Source organism: Centrocercus urophasianus, unplaced genomic scaffold (genome assembly GCF_019232065.1).
Source record: "Centrocercus urophasianus isolate 14NV4802_14NV808 unplaced genomic scaffold, USGS_Curo_1.0 seq_16, whole genome shotgun sequence".
Classification (NCBI taxonomy): Eukaryota; Metazoa; Chordata; class Aves; order Galliformes; family Phasianidae; genus Centrocercus; species Centrocercus urophasianus.
This window is the reverse complement of record NW_024884711.1, coordinates 39,510,334-39,525,710: the sequence shown is the minus strand read 5'-3', so window position 1 is coordinate 39,525,710 and position 15,377 is coordinate 39,510,334. Positions and strand designations below refer to the sequence as shown.

Here is a 15,377-nt window from a genome sequence, read left to right as displayed (position 1 = left end):
ATTACTCTTTTCTAAGCACTCTTCAGATGATCAAATGCAGACGTCTACTTCATTGTGAGCGAAGTCGCTCCCCAGACCCCGCTGCTCCCCTTGACAAATTGCCATTGAGTAGAACAGTGGGACATACTTCATATATAGACATCTACACTTTAGACACCCTAACTTAGATGCAACCCTTGCACTGCACTGTACCTCTAGCATCAGGTCCCCATGCAACCTTTTGACCAACACAGTGCTTACCAGGAAGGGCACAGGTGAAAGAAGCCCTACACCAAACTGCCTTCTGTCATTACACCTTTCAGAATGCAAGTTGCCACATAATCAAGTATTTTTCCTCTGCCCTATGAAAGCACCATTTATTTGTCATCACATTTCAAATAGAGTTTTACTTGATTTGGAAGCATACACAATTCCTATCATATATTCAGGTAAAAAAGTCTTAAAAAGAGAGCTATACATACGATATTCTGTTAACTATGGCATCTTCATCCTCTTGCTCATCTGAAAAATAAAAAAATTAATTGTAGCCAGCAAAGGAAAATCTGTTGTTGTACATTCCAATTGTTTTAAAATAAAAAAAGGTCAATCACTTAAACCCTTCTTCTGTTCTTTATATCCTTTTCTGTACCTCTTGGTGTTATTTATGCATTCAATACCATCTTAGAGTGAGTTTTTTCCTTTAAAGTCTGAGATTTTCCATGAGGTTACTCAAAAATTATTTTTCAACTTAAGAAGAAACAAACCTGATGTTTCAAGCTTAAAGTCATGGACACTCAAACTAAATGTGTAGTCACCAACACAAGTATTTCTGTACTAGAATAATTTCATAAGAACAGGAGTTTTGCTTCCATTTCTTTCAGCAGAATCTGAAGCTGTTTTGATGGGAATCTTACGGCATTTTCAGAGACCAAGTGCAGATTTCTTATGAATTACTTTGGCTAGAAAAGTTGTACAAACAGCAACTTTTCCAGAAAACTCCAGAAGCGCTAACTCTACAAACTTATCGGAAAGAGTCCAGCAAGCAAATGAAATTTGTCTGTGTGAACAGTCACAAAACTTTCAAAAAGTAATGACAGCTGCAAGCATTTCTTCTCACTAGCTGATGAGATCAACCGCCAAAAAAGGAAAAAGCATCCTTACAGCCAACAGTTTGTCATAACAATTCTTTCTCCCCTTTCTTCTACACACCTCCAAATAGCAGCAGATTTGTAACACACCAGGACACATACCAGGATAACAAGTCATTACATTTTATTCACTTGTTTAACTATTCACTGTGTTTAAAGAGCATACATCATTTTAAAAAAAAAGCCACTAAATTTATTTAATATTTTACTTTTTATCTTGTATACAAGTCCATCTATGTAATAAACTTTATTCTTACAGGTTCAACAATCAGTTTCTACCCAAATTTGAAGCATCAACATCTTGTAGCAATCAAATGTTTTTCCAGCATGATTGACTGTGCATCAAGTCCCAAATAAGCCATCAAAAGTCAAACACTCTGCTGCTGTATATATTTGTATGGTATTTGCCTCTAGCAGAGACAGAAGAAAATGACAGGGGTCCCTACAGATTACAGATTAGTTTCAGACATACAGCGTTTCAAAAGTAAGGGAAAAAATAATTACCAATAATTACCTCAAGGAATAAGAATTCAGTGAAGAGGTCATAAAGAGCAGATTAAGGAAGAACACCAAAACAACTACACCTGAACAAAGCAAAATCATTACACTAAATCTACTACTTCCCTTCAGTAGTACTGGCAACCTTTTCATTTACCAGCTAGAGTTCTGAAGTTGATTTTGACACTAAAAGACACTGATTCTAGTAAAGATTACGTGAAAGGAGAACAAGATCTGAAGGCAATAGAGGCAGAATTTCCCACTTGAAATTCTCCCCTTTCTTCTGTCTCAAAACAGTTAAAATCCAGGCTGCCACAGTGCCATAATGGAACAGGTTGTGGCCACCCTCACCTCCTCCCCCCAACCACATATTTTCACTCAATCACAAAGGACCAGCTGTGGCACACACTGATCTTTACAGACACTTAAATGTGTTTCCACCCTTCACTCCAAACTGAGTTTTAATCTCCACTTTGATCCGAAATTGCAAAATTGCTCCATGAGGCAGCATTTAAACTACTTCTTTAACTGGTTCTTTAAAGATCTGTTGCCTTTAATGCACACTGAAGGCTCCAAGTGCTAGAGCTGGCACAACAGAAGGGATGGTGAACTCATGGCTTGGGGACAAAGGGAGCAGACAAAGGGTAAGACAGCAACATATACCAACAGATCAGCACAGGATGACATGATACAGCAGTCAGAGAAACACATTTCATCAGAGATCCAGGCAGATTCTTCTGCTGTTCTTGTGGAAGCAGAGAGGAAAGGAATCACCTATTCACTCAAAACATAAAACAAACATTGAAGATATTAACAACTTCATGCTTACCTGCTTTTCTTTTGTATCTTGTGATTATGAAGTAGGACACTATGTAGAGAACAGCAAATAGGAGAAAACAGATCTGGAATAAAAAAAGTTGTATTTTTTAAATTGTGAAAAATGTCTGGGTATAATAAAAAATAAGAAAATACAGTATCAATAATTTAAAGTTCAATGCAGATCAACAGAAGCACTGGTACCACTATCATAAAATTAGCACTGGTTTTATGGGTTCTATCTTATTAATAGAAAGTTAAACCAGTGAGAACAACTCAAAGTAATACTACTATAGTAATCCACCACAAGTCCATCAGGTTTTGCCTTAAAATGGAAACAAAACAAAAAAAGCCCTACCAGCAGCAGTATCTTACGTTTGTTTGTTTTGTGTGTGTTTGGGGTTTTTCTTTTGTTGCAGGTTGTGGGTTTTCTTTTTTTGTTTGTTTTTAAGTTTGAATCGATCTAAGTTATGACAATATAAAGAGCAGTAACACATTTAACATAGGGGTAATTGTACAATGAGCTTTTGAAGATCTGTAACAGAATAAGCTATCAACATACATAAAGAAAAAAGCAGCTGTTTGCTGTTTCCATCACATCTTGAGCCCAGCCAATTCTAGGCAACAATATACACCAGTAAGACTGCCACAGTGGACATCCATGTGTGAGCCAGTCAAACAGTCTCCTCTACAGTCACTGAAGCCAAGGGCAGAGGTCCTCTCCTCACAAGTCAGACAGCTCCTTTAGGTCAGACATACCTGCAGCCTGGGGTGACTTTAAGTCTCTAAGATTTGGCACCAGAACTTCAATACAATTAGACAAGGCCAAAACAGCTACAAATACTTCAGAAATTTGAGAGGGAAGGAATTGAATGATAAGACAATTTTAATCCTCCACATCTTAGGGGGTAACTAAAAGAATCAAGTCTCTTGAAGGAGACTTCAGCGGCTCAGCACTGCTTCCTTAATCTAGTTCACTGATGCCTATTAAAAACATGAGTCAGTCAGAAGACAGTAAAGCATGTCTCTGTGATGATGTGACCCTTAATCTTCTTTAGTACTTGAACAATAACAGTAAGGTGCTGTATACCAGCAGTGTAGTTCATTTTTATTAGCTTGCAAACACAGTAGCTATGCACAAAGGCTCAGAAATTACTTGAAGTAGCCCTAATGATTAAGACTATTTCTCTATCTCGTTTTGCTGGTGCACAATACCAGCAGTCACCAAGGTCTCAGAACACAGCAGTTAACTGAATAAGCCCAAATTGTTTTAAGAGGTTTTATGAACACAGAGAGTTCACCCTATTGCCTGCATAGGCTTCTCAGTCAGTTCTGCCTCTATCTGCAAATCATGGCATTAGAACACAGATACATTTTGCTCCAAACTGAGTTTTAATCTTCACTTTGATCTGAAACTGCAAAATTGCTTCACGAGGCAGCACCTAAACTACTTCTTTAATTGGTTCTTTAAAGACCCGTTGCCTATAATCATAGCACAGCTTGGCTTGGAAAGGACCTTGAATATCATCAAGTTCCAACTCCCTATGAGGAAAGAAGGACTTATTAAAAAATACAAATAAAAGTAAACTTGTGGTGTAATTTCCCTCAAGCAGCCAGACAGATAAGAATCAAAGCACAGCCAAGAGTCCCAGCATGGCTGTAGTTTCCCTACATGCTCTCCCCAGCAATAGTACCATGCCATAGGTCTGACGTGACAACTGAGCTCATTTTGAACTGATAACACACAGTGGTGACGTCCAAAATACTGATGCTAAAAATCAGATTTCATAACTATGTCTTTGAATTCAACTATTTCATCCAAATAGAGCTCACTGCCCCAGCTTCCCAGAGACTGCTTCAAAGACAGCAACTTCAATAACGGAAAGTGGTTTAATAAAAAGAAGTAATAATATGCTGGTATACTTCTGAATTGGAAAGGGCAAAAACCTTGAGAAGCACCTTGGGTTTTCAGAGCACTTCAACACAGCCCATCCTGTCAGTAAGAGATGACGCCAGGGCTGAAAAGAGTCCTTCTCTAAGTTTCCAGTTCCTTTGAAACTAGACCAAGCCTGCAGACAGAGGCATCTAATTTTAGGCATCCACCTTGGAAAATTAGGTATGACATACATGGGGTCAAGTAGAATTATTCTGAAAAGAATCCACAAGACCCAAATAACTTTGTTTCTGTCTAGAATACTGTTAAGCCCTCTTTTATTAAAAAACACCACACAACTATGACTGCAATCTCAAATAAAATAGATGCCCTCTACTCTAGCTGTGATTGCAAGGTTACAGTGAAAATGTGGGTCTGTACTTAGAAGACAGCCGTGAGATAACCGACCTATTTGCAGGGCACAGCAGGAGAAAGCTGCCCAGTAACATGAACTGTCAAACACTGCATTTGTGGTCTTTGATGACAGCTACTTAACAACTCAGCAGTAATGTGTAACTATATATCTTGGTGTAATTACCCTTCCACTTCTGTCAGAATGAAGAAAAAATGTTGCTATTGTAAATATTTGGTGAGGTGTTTATTATTGAAAATACATCAAATTTTTAAAATAAAGAAAAGAAAGCAGCAAATTCTCATCAGTAGAAGCTTCAGGTTCTTAACAAGTAAGGGTGTTCACAAGCTAAAGCTATGTACTGTTCAAAAGAAGTCAAGGAAACTCAGAAATGTGTCTCCAGTCTCAATTTATAACCAGTGGAACCCACGGAGCTGTTTACAACCAGCTTTCCAAAGGGAGCAGCAAAAGCCAGCATCCTAACTACTTTTAGAGTAGAACTCCTTCAGGATGAGAAAAAGGAATGTGTTTGTCCATGAAAGCCAAAGAATATACTCCACTGTCCTGTCATGCTGCAATCCTGGGCTCTTACTCCTCACACTGCTCTTTGTTTCAAGGTATTTTTGGACAGCAGCAAAAAAAAAAAAAAAAAAAAAAAAAAAAAAAAAAAGTACTTGCTCATACTTGTTCTAGTTTCCACCCATGTTTCTTAATTACAAATGAGAGAGCTGGCATGCAGTGCTCCAGGTAGGCTCATGGCTGCCTGGCATGGCTGCCAGCAGCACTACGCCATCCCTTCTGCACTCAAAATACTTCAATCTGTTCACCAAAAACCATGTTAGCAATTGAGTTATCCTCCAATCACCAAATTCATCCCTGCTGTTCTCCCCATCTGCTGAGCAGCTCTCAGCACAGGATAGAAACTTGTTTTCAGGGCTCAAGGGCATCACCACCTCTTTTTTATCCCTTTTAGAAACCACACCTTAATCTCTACTGCCTCTGTTTCAGGGCAGCCAGGTCCTTTGTGCGCTGTGTTCCACTGATGCAGCGTGTTTACCAGATCTCCTAAAGAAACGAGTGCAGCAAGAGTTCTCTTCGTGGTCAAACCTGAGCATGAATGCTCTTCCTGCTGAGACCTGAGGAAAGTGAATAGCACATTTTTCCCAGTGTGACATCTGTTGTCACAGACACTACAACCAGCTCCTTATTCACTTCAAAGCTCCACTACAAAGGCGTACCTACTCAGTTTAAGAAGCATATTTATATGTATTCTCTGGATATAGCCCTTACCATATGCAAAGGAAACAATCTAACAACAGTCATGCATCTTTGAAAAATAACTCTTAGCAACTCTTTCTTTCCCCCCTTTAAAAAAAAAGCTTAAAATAGGGCAACTCCACAAATAACTTTTATTTCTAATCAAAGCTCTTAAGAAGCATCCAGGTAGTCATACTGAAATAGAACACCATTCTAAAAAGCACACCATGCACAAAAGTACATTGGTATCTTTAGTGAAGGAAGAACCCATATTCTTTAAAAAAAAAAAAAAAAAAAAAGCTTTCCCTCAGAAAAGTATTATATATGACAGTAATATACATAAGCTAACACCACAATGTGCTATTAAATCCAAGTCATGCTGCAAGCCATGTTTTCCATCAAGAAAGAGCATTCTATGCCATCATTCATCTCTGCAAGATCTGACAAAAGGTGAGGATGCTGCAAATGCAATGAATCTGGGACAAGTTGTATTGCTCATAACCTAAAATCTTCTGCAAAGTTTTGTCACTGGAGCTCAAATTAAGCTCATCCAGATGCAAAGAGAAAGTGAAGACAGAATGTACACCGCTGTGATTAATGAGGATTCCTGACACCAATGGTATTAATTAAAAACCTTATGACTTTAAGATTTTTCAGTTCCTTAAATTTATTTTAATTTTACAGAAGCAGAAAGCAGTCATCGTGCTGCTGTAGTTAGGCTGCTCCTAGGAAGCTATGTCAAAGCTAACCATGGCATGTTCTCACATTATAAAGGAAGCACACAATCTTTGATTGACCAGGTGTACCCAAATGCAAAGGAAACCAACAAGAATGTAAGAATTTTTACTGTCAGAGCCCAACAGTTACGCAAAATAATTTGTGTTGTTTGTTTTCTTTTTCTTCTAAACACCACCAAGCAACTGAAAACAAAGCACATGGATGTGGTGCTACATTTAGGGTCTTCCTTTTAACTGGGAGTAAGTAATTCATTTGTGTTTCTCTGCATAGAAGAAAAAAAAAACAAAAACCATCTGGCTCAACAAGCAAACAAACCCATCCTTTCCCCGTCTTTCACTTTCATTTAGGAAACAAAATGCTCTGTTAGACACTGGACACACCAAGAGAAACCACTTCTGGAGATGCACTGCACTTTGTTGTCTTATATCCAGCTCTTCCACAGAAAATTATACTTCTGGATCTGTACCAGACAGCTCAGTTCCTGTGAGGATGAAGCTGGAGATGAACTGCATGCTTTTCAGCTTGTTGCTACATGCATCTGAGGGGCTGGCACTGCAATCTAATATTAAACACAAGTAACAAAAGTCTGAACTAGCTCAAGTTACCTTGTACGTATCCCAATATTTATAAAGATCAGCTGACATCAATTTGTCCATGCTGATGACCTCTAAAACTTTGGAGCTAAAGTTCACGCCATGGACTGAAAACCATCATACTCTTTTGTTAACTACTCCAACTCTAGCCAGTGATGCTCTTCTGCTATGAAAAAACTGGGTATCTTACAGAACATAGTGCTTTAACAGTAAGGAACCACCACAAAACTCTAATTTAAAGAGCTCACAGTCTTTAGTACATTTTCTTGATTTAACACATATGTAACTTTCTCACTAGAAAAGCATCCAAATGGACAAATGATCACTTCTTCTCACTTAACTGCATACCAGTACTTAAAGTAGGCAAAGTAAACCTGGAGAAACAAAACAGAGAAGACAGTGTTATACTGTGCTCAAGTGAAATGAAAAAGGAAATATGGAACAAAAAGGAAGAAAATAACTTCAAAGCAGCAACTATGTCAGATAGAAAAGCCACTGTTATTACTCATCCATCAGCACTTCCAGGTGAAGCACACACAAGAAAAAGGCTATGGACATAACAGAGAGTACCTCCACTTCCTGCTGTTACATGACAACATATCCTTTTCCCTAAATAGAAAAAACGGCACAGAAAGAGAAGGTAGAATACACCATGCAACACCACCCTGCAAAACACATTTAAGAACATGCTTAAGAGTTGAAAACTGAACTGATGGCGGTTTTGCTTGACCAACTGTTACCTAAAGTAGTAGCGTTAATTCAATACTCTTCAATATCTTTATCGATGACCTGGATGACAGCACTGAGTGCAACCTCAGTAAGTTTGCAGATGACAACAAGTTGGCTGGAACTGTCGATCTGCCTGGGGGCAGTGAGGCCCTACAGAGGGATCTGGACGGGCTGGATAGCTGGGCTGAAGCCAATGGGATGAAGATCAACAAGACTAAACACCGGGTCCTGCACTTTGGCCACAACAACCCCAAGCAATGCTGCAGGCTTGGGGCAGAGTGGCTGGAAGACCGTGTAGAGGAAATGGACCCGGGGGTATTGATTGATGCTTGGCTGAAAACATCAGGAACATTGCTGCCAGCAGGAACAGGGAAGTGATTGTCCCTGTGTACTCAGCTCTGGTGAGGCTGCACCTCGAGTACTGTGTTCAGTGTTGGGCCCCTCACTGCAAGAAGGACACTGAGGCCCTGAAGCGAGTTCAAAGAAGGGCAAAGCTGATGAGGGGTCTGGAACACAGGCCATATGAGGAGAGGCTGAAGGAGCTGGGAATGTTCAGCCTGGAGAAAAGGAGGCTCCGGGGAGACCTCACTGCTCTCTATAACTACCTGAAGGGAGGCTGTAGTGAGCTGGGGATTGGCCTCTTCTCTCGTGTAAACAGTGATAGGACCAGAGGGAATGGCTTCAAGCTGTGCCAGGAGAGATTTAGGCTGGATGTTAGGAAACATTACTTTTCTGAAAGAGTGGTCAGGCAGTGGAATGGGCTGCCCAGGGAGGGGTGGAGTCACCGGCCCTGGAGGTGTTCAAGAAATATTTGGATGTTGTGTTGAGGGACATGGTTTAGTGAGATCTATGGGTGATAAATGGATGGTTAGACTGGATGATCTTGTAGGTCTTTTCCAGCCTTGGTGTTTCTGTGATTCTGTTACACTACTGAGTTTCAATTTTCGTAATATTAAACACAGCACTACACATCCATCCTGCTGCTTATATAGTGTCTGAATGTGCATTAAAATGCCACACAGCCACTGAAAACCTTCCTCCTACTGTTCCACTTGGCAAGTGTTTTTGTTTACACCTGGGAAGAATGGCAGGAATTAAGAGTAGGGAAGCGCAGGTGGAGATGGATCAAAGCTGAACATAGGAGTCACCTCTTGTCATGTGAACAACCAACAAGTCAGCTGCAGCAGTACCAAATCATCTCTACCTAGTCACATGCTTTGCTTTCATAGTGATGCATCATCCAAAGCTGCTAATTGCTATATGCACAAAAGCAAACTATAATCATGATGTTTAAAGTCTCTCCCGTTCCCACCTTACACATCATGCAAATGCTTGCACGCTACTAACTACCTAGAAATCAGTGCCTCTAGCCATTTACAGAAGTATACATTTACAGCCTTGCAGGGACATTGCAGAAGTTAAGGTTTTCTCAACAAGATCATCACTAACCTCCAAAAACGAAGATATATACCAAATCAAATATGAAAACAAGACAATACAGGAAAGGTGAAAACACATTAAAAACACATGAATTAATAGATAACTTGAAACCTTTAAATAGAATTAGCAAACTGACACTGCATTAAAAGTATAGTTCAAATAGTTTTCTTTAACCCAGAGCCAATCTCTCCCTTGCTTACCACAGCTTCACTGGGAGCACACTTCTGACAGCTGAACTTTCACCACCACCTGGCTCACCCTGGAGGCACTTCCCTCAGAGGGTCTGGGACTTACAAGTTCCAGCATCCTCCCTACATCACAGCAAAGCCTGAAATATTCGCACCTTTCTTTCAGATGCATCCTGCCATCTCATTCAATCCACGTGTAACACAACCAGCTATCCAAACAAAACCCAACTTTGGGTACACTTACCTGTGGTCATAATCAGTAACACAGCTTGTTTGCTGTCAGTTCTTCCATTGTTTCTTAACTTCGTCTCAAATCCTACCTGCACCTTGACAGTATCAAATCTATGTTTCCCATACAGATTTTTTTTTTTTAATATTGAATTCAAGTTGATCTAAAGTCTTAAAGAGACTTCTGCACCTTCCACGAAACTGGCCTCCCTTTTGGTCAACTACAACAAACAAACATATCAGCTTTCTAAAGGAATTCTTTTGAACTGCAATAACATCTAACACTTCCGTCTTCCTTGCTCCTTTTGTATAAGCAGAAAAAGCAGAACTGTCCAGAAGTTGCTTGTTTTGAGAATAAGCACATCTCTATCTGCTCATCCAAGCCAAGTTTAGAGATACCTATTGATTCCAAATGGATCCACCACCACTGATCTTCAGTATCAGCAGCCAGAGGATGACTCACTGCTTCACAAGTACAAAACAGCACACATGTTTACCAGTAAAAGTGTACTTTTAAGATAATACGATGCTGTGAGCATTTTATATATATATAATTATGTTATTATGTGCAATCTTCTGTCTTGTTTCTCATGCCACTGCCACAAGTACTCCTTTCTCTCTTCCCACCCCCCACCGCCCCCCCCAAAGAATGTTTTGGAAAAAGGGCGATACTGAGAAACCTAGGCAAAATCATCTTTGAGATGCAAGCAGCAGTTCAACTTATAATGTACTCCACAAATACTCACCGCAAGGATAAAAGAAGAGAAGAAACATTAGTGAATAAAATAAACTTGCATAAACTTTGAGGTTCTTCTTCTACATGAATTAGTGCAACGCAGTTACTGCTGGCATTTGTCCCCTATATGGCTGTATAACAAACCAGAAGACATTTTACAAAAAACAAAAACATCAGTTGTTTTTAATAAGCTGTTTTTAAAAATTACCAGTGCTGCTAGTCAGCATATTCCTCTTGGCCCACAACCAGAATATCATCACTTCTGGCATAAACACCGCTCTGCAAGGACCACAGCTATTGTCCAGAGCAGAAGCTGAAGGAAGCAGAACTGGTCACAAACAAGAGCAGGCTGCCAGCAGGCACACAGCACTCTGGGGAATCGCTCTCCCGACAGCCACATATGGGACAAACACCAGCAGCAGCCACACACCAGATCCTGGTGAAAAATCCTGAACACCTCTTTACCCTGAAACACAACAAGAGGACAGAAAGTGTCAATAGAAAGCAAGAGAACAAAGCTGTTTCAATATTTGCTTATACTTGCATGAAGGAATTAAAATAGCATTTTTGTGTTCAAACTTCTTCTGCCAGGACTGACTTCCCCCCCATGTCATATTTAGTGTAATTAATCATTTCCAAATCTGGAAATTTGCTTTTTAACTAATGACTCCACAGTCACCTAGTTATTTTCCTCCACATTTTCCCCTCACTCTATACATAAGCACAGACACACCACTGATTTTGTCAAGGAAGCCTCATAACCAAGTACATGTGTGTGGTTTTATAAACTGAAAATTTTCTAAGCAGAAAAATGCTATCAAGAATTAGCAAACTTTAAAAAAAAAAAAGCCAACTAATATTGCAGAATAGAAAACTCAAAATGGGAACAAATATTTTTCAAAGCCAGAGGAACAAAGAAACTGAACCCCCCCACTTAACTACTTCAAGTTTGGCTGTGAAAAGTTATAGCAGCAATCAGGACATTTTAATTACGTTGTATAAACAGATGTAAAAATAGGACACAAGGAAAAATCAACGCCCCATAAGCTTACATAGCTTCCATGGATGTGCAAGAACTCAGCAAACAAGAAATGAGTCAAAGGATCAAGAAAGGTACACTAAGTGTACAACAAAGACAGCAGTAGACTAGCACACATTACCTGGCATTTATGTATTACAATACTTGCACATGCATGCTGATCAAATAGAGAAGGCATGCTGCCATGCTCTGCTGATTTGCAGAACGATGCAACCAGAACAGAGCACGAGTTCAGCTCCGTGAGGGCAGGGCTTTACCCGACTTAGAGCAAACCCATTGTTCTGTCACGTCTCATGTTTCTAATGCTGGGTCATCAATCTCCACATTTACCTTATAGAATTCTAACTACAAGACTGACAGTTGTTTGTTCCATTAAGCATGCCAAACAACAGGCCCTACAAGCAGCAGATTAACCCAGATTCAGCACGATTCTTGAAACGTGAGAGACCTGACCTCTTGTAAGGAAGGGATCATCCTCATGAAGCAACAGAACAAGGCAGGCTCTTCTCGTGCAGACAGGTACTCCTGAAAAACCAGAAACCATCCCAACACACCAAACAAGTGGCTCAGAGGTGGATGCACCTAAGTTTAATCACACGTTAAACCACAGGGAAGGTCACCTCAAAAGCAGATTAAAGATTTATTTTTCGAAAAGTCTTTAATTATACTTGCTTGATCCATAAACATACATCAAATACATTTCTCCTTCAATGGATAAGGTGGCACTCACAGGGAAAAAAAAGTCAAACACTGCCAGCTGAAGGGCAACAAGCCTTTGTTTTACATTACATAGCAAAACTTTATGGAAACTCAGAAGCTTGCTTGCTCTGAACACAGATGAAAGAGAAGTGAAGCATTTCACTGAAGTAAAGGTTTGCATGCCTTTAGGAGTCCTTCGGGAAGCACGATCTAGAAACTCCAAAACCATTCAAAGAGGATGAATACAATTCACAAAACAGAAGAGAAAGGAGTTTTCTTTTCAACTACGTCAAACTTGCCCTGATTTCCTTCCTCTCCTGAATGCATCATTTTGGCTTCCAGTAAAGGTCATGCCACAGAACAAGGTCTGCAAAGTCAGGAAGATATCAACAGATTCCACAAGCTCGAGCTGTTTCTGTCAACATACAGGTTTCCTCCACTCTGATACTGCAAAAACTTCAATTCTTTCATTTACCACCCCAGTGATCCCACTCCACCTGCAGCTGGAACAAAAGCCTCATGCACATCAGACAGCAGAACACGTTCCCTCCTTCAGTGAAGGCCCACACCTGTATCCACAGCACAAATGTTCATCTGCATGTTTGACAACATGATTTTCACCATGCAGCTTCAAGACCAGCCAAAGCAGAACTAATTGCAGGGGCTGTAAGCATAATGGTACATGTAAACAACATGCTCTGTGTATTTCATTATCTGTAAGCTAACAAGAGCAACAGGAGGCCGGACAACATGCACTCTTGCAATACACTTCTGCAGCTGTGCAAGTGCTACAAGAAAGGTGCACACAACTGCAGCCTTCATAGAGAAATTAAGGGCAAGAACACAACACTGTGTGTGTTTTAAAAGTGAAAACTTACTGTCCTCACTGATTAAGCAATAATGTAGAAGGCTTTTCACCAAACCAAAGATCAAACTGTAGCTGGACAAGAAGTTTTTGCCGAATATTTTTTCTTCACAAGAAGCAGCACTGCACTTCTGAATTGTGCATTCTTGCTTTCCCTTGTGAATACTTACGTGACTACACCAATAGGAAGAATTACTAGTTGCTCTTAGAAGAGCTGCAAAGCTTCAGAGAAGTAGCTGCAGTATGCACTAGTTAGTTCTTCAAGAATTCAATACACTTCAATAAATTAATGAAAAGAATTAATTGGTTCCCTACGTACATAAACAGTACATAGCACACAAGGTGTCAGAACAAGACTTTGGGGATAAAAGCATGAGATTCAGCACACACAAAAAAAAAAAATGGTAAAACGTACACTGGGAAACTATTCTAGCACCCAAAAGAGCTGCAAGATTTGTGCATACACTTCTGCTTTCATTACAGAGGACATAAATACTTCCTTACAAAGAAGTATTAGTCTCTCAGTGCTCCTCCACAGGTCACGGCTCTCCTGACATACCTAACATCCATTCACACAAACAGGAAGAGCCAGAAAACACTCCAAAACAACAGCTCTCCTCATACCAACTTGAGTTGCACTCTTAAGAAAACGGTATTCTGAAAGTGTAATACCATAGCACGAGAAAGTTAGTGTTAACACATGGATTTTAAAGATACAGAGATTATTATACTAGGGATCCAGTCAAGTCTCTTATTAAATAACTGAGTTACGTAGGCCTATAGCAAAATTGACAGTGACATTTAAGACTGCTTCCTCATACAGCTGAAAAACACTCAAAGCTAAATTATGATATTATATTTTTATTCAAGAAATCTCCTAATACTCACACAACAGTATCTGCAAAAAGAATGCAGTTAACCCAGAAGAGTTAGGATGGTATGTGGCAAACCAGAACACTGCCTCCTATGTGCAGCAAGAGATAAGCCCCACCAGAACACCCCTAAGGGCTTTGAATTGCCCTGCAAATAATGATGAGGCAATCTGGGAGGAAACCACAACAGCTCTCTCCATCTGCATGTAAGGCGCAGGGCTAAGGAAGATGGGACAGCACAGGTGCTGCTCTATAGGCTGTATTCCTTCACCCAGAGACGGACCTGAGAGATGTGAGCAACTGTGAAGGTTATACAGCGCTTGCGAAGGATGCGCGTTCCTGCAACCGGAGGAGGGTGCGAGCAGCACAAGCAGCGCCATCGGAACCCACACGTATCCTCACGGACACAAGGCTGCGCTTAAAGGCTAAGCTGCGCAGCACAGCACGCACGGGCTGCTCAGAAGCACACCTCTACACACAGCTGTACGCACACAGCCACATCCACGCTCACATCGCGCTGCCCCACCTTGCCGGAGGCACACAGAGAACGCGATGCCGCGGGGAGCCCGGCGCAGGGCCGGGCACGGAGGAGGCCGAGTCGGAGGGCAGCACGGCTGCGAGGAAAGCGGCTCTCGGGAAGGGTCGGGAGGGGGAAGGGCCGAGGGTGACGGCGCGTACCGTGTACTCCCGCACTTGGCTGTGGAAGTTCTGCTCGCGGATCGACACCTCGTCCGCCTCCATCCTTCATAGTCCCGCGGCCCCCGCTCGCAATGGCGGCCGCCGCCGCCGCGCCTGCTGCTGTCCTCCCGGCGGCGGGCGGACCACCATGGCCGGTGGCAGCGCCCGCTGCTCCCCCCGAGCCCGGCCGGCGATCGAGAGACTCCAGCGACGACGAACTCCGCCGCTCTGTCAGCGTGCGATGGGAGGCGGAGGAGGAGGAGGAGGAGGAAGGGCGGGCAATGCCGCCTCAGCTCCTCCTGCTGCGTCACCACGCAGCGACAGCGCGCACACCGCGGCCGCACCTCCAAACCGCCCGAGGGAGGGGAGGAGCCAGTGGGCGGAAGGGGGGCGGGGCTCCGCGTTGATTGACAGGAGGAGGGCGCTGTGCCTGGGAGTCTGCCTGGCAGGAAGGCGGGAGCTGGGCGGGGACGGGGCGGCTTCACCTCTTGTTTGCTCTCGTGCGTGGTATCTGTGGAAACTGTCGTTCTGTGTACGCTTCTCTCCTAGCCTCTGGCCCGTTTTCTTGCTTAAAAGCACATATCAAAGT

General features: G+C 41.7%; 1 protein-coding gene across 2 annotated transcripts in view; it reads right to left on the bottom strand.

Annotated features, from left to right (window-relative positions):
• Positions 1-14,897, bottom strand: part of LMBR1 (limb development membrane protein 1) — a 64,633-nt gene extending 49,736 nt beyond the window's left edge. For both annotated transcript variants that reach the window (XR_006168477.1, XM_042816913.1), the window contains exons 1-3: positions 14,789-14,897; positions 2,455-2,527; positions 462-501 (exon numbers count right to left, since the gene is read on the bottom strand). Coding sequence is in view for 1 of the 2 variants with exons in the window: in XM_042816913.1 (XP_042672847.1) it covers positions 462-501; positions 2,455-2,527; positions 14,789-14,851 (176 nt within the window). In the remaining variant the exon portion in view is untranslated. The remainder of the gene's footprint in view (positions 1-461; positions 502-2,454; positions 2,528-14,788) is intronic.
• Positions 14,898-15,377: the final 480 nt, after the last annotated feature.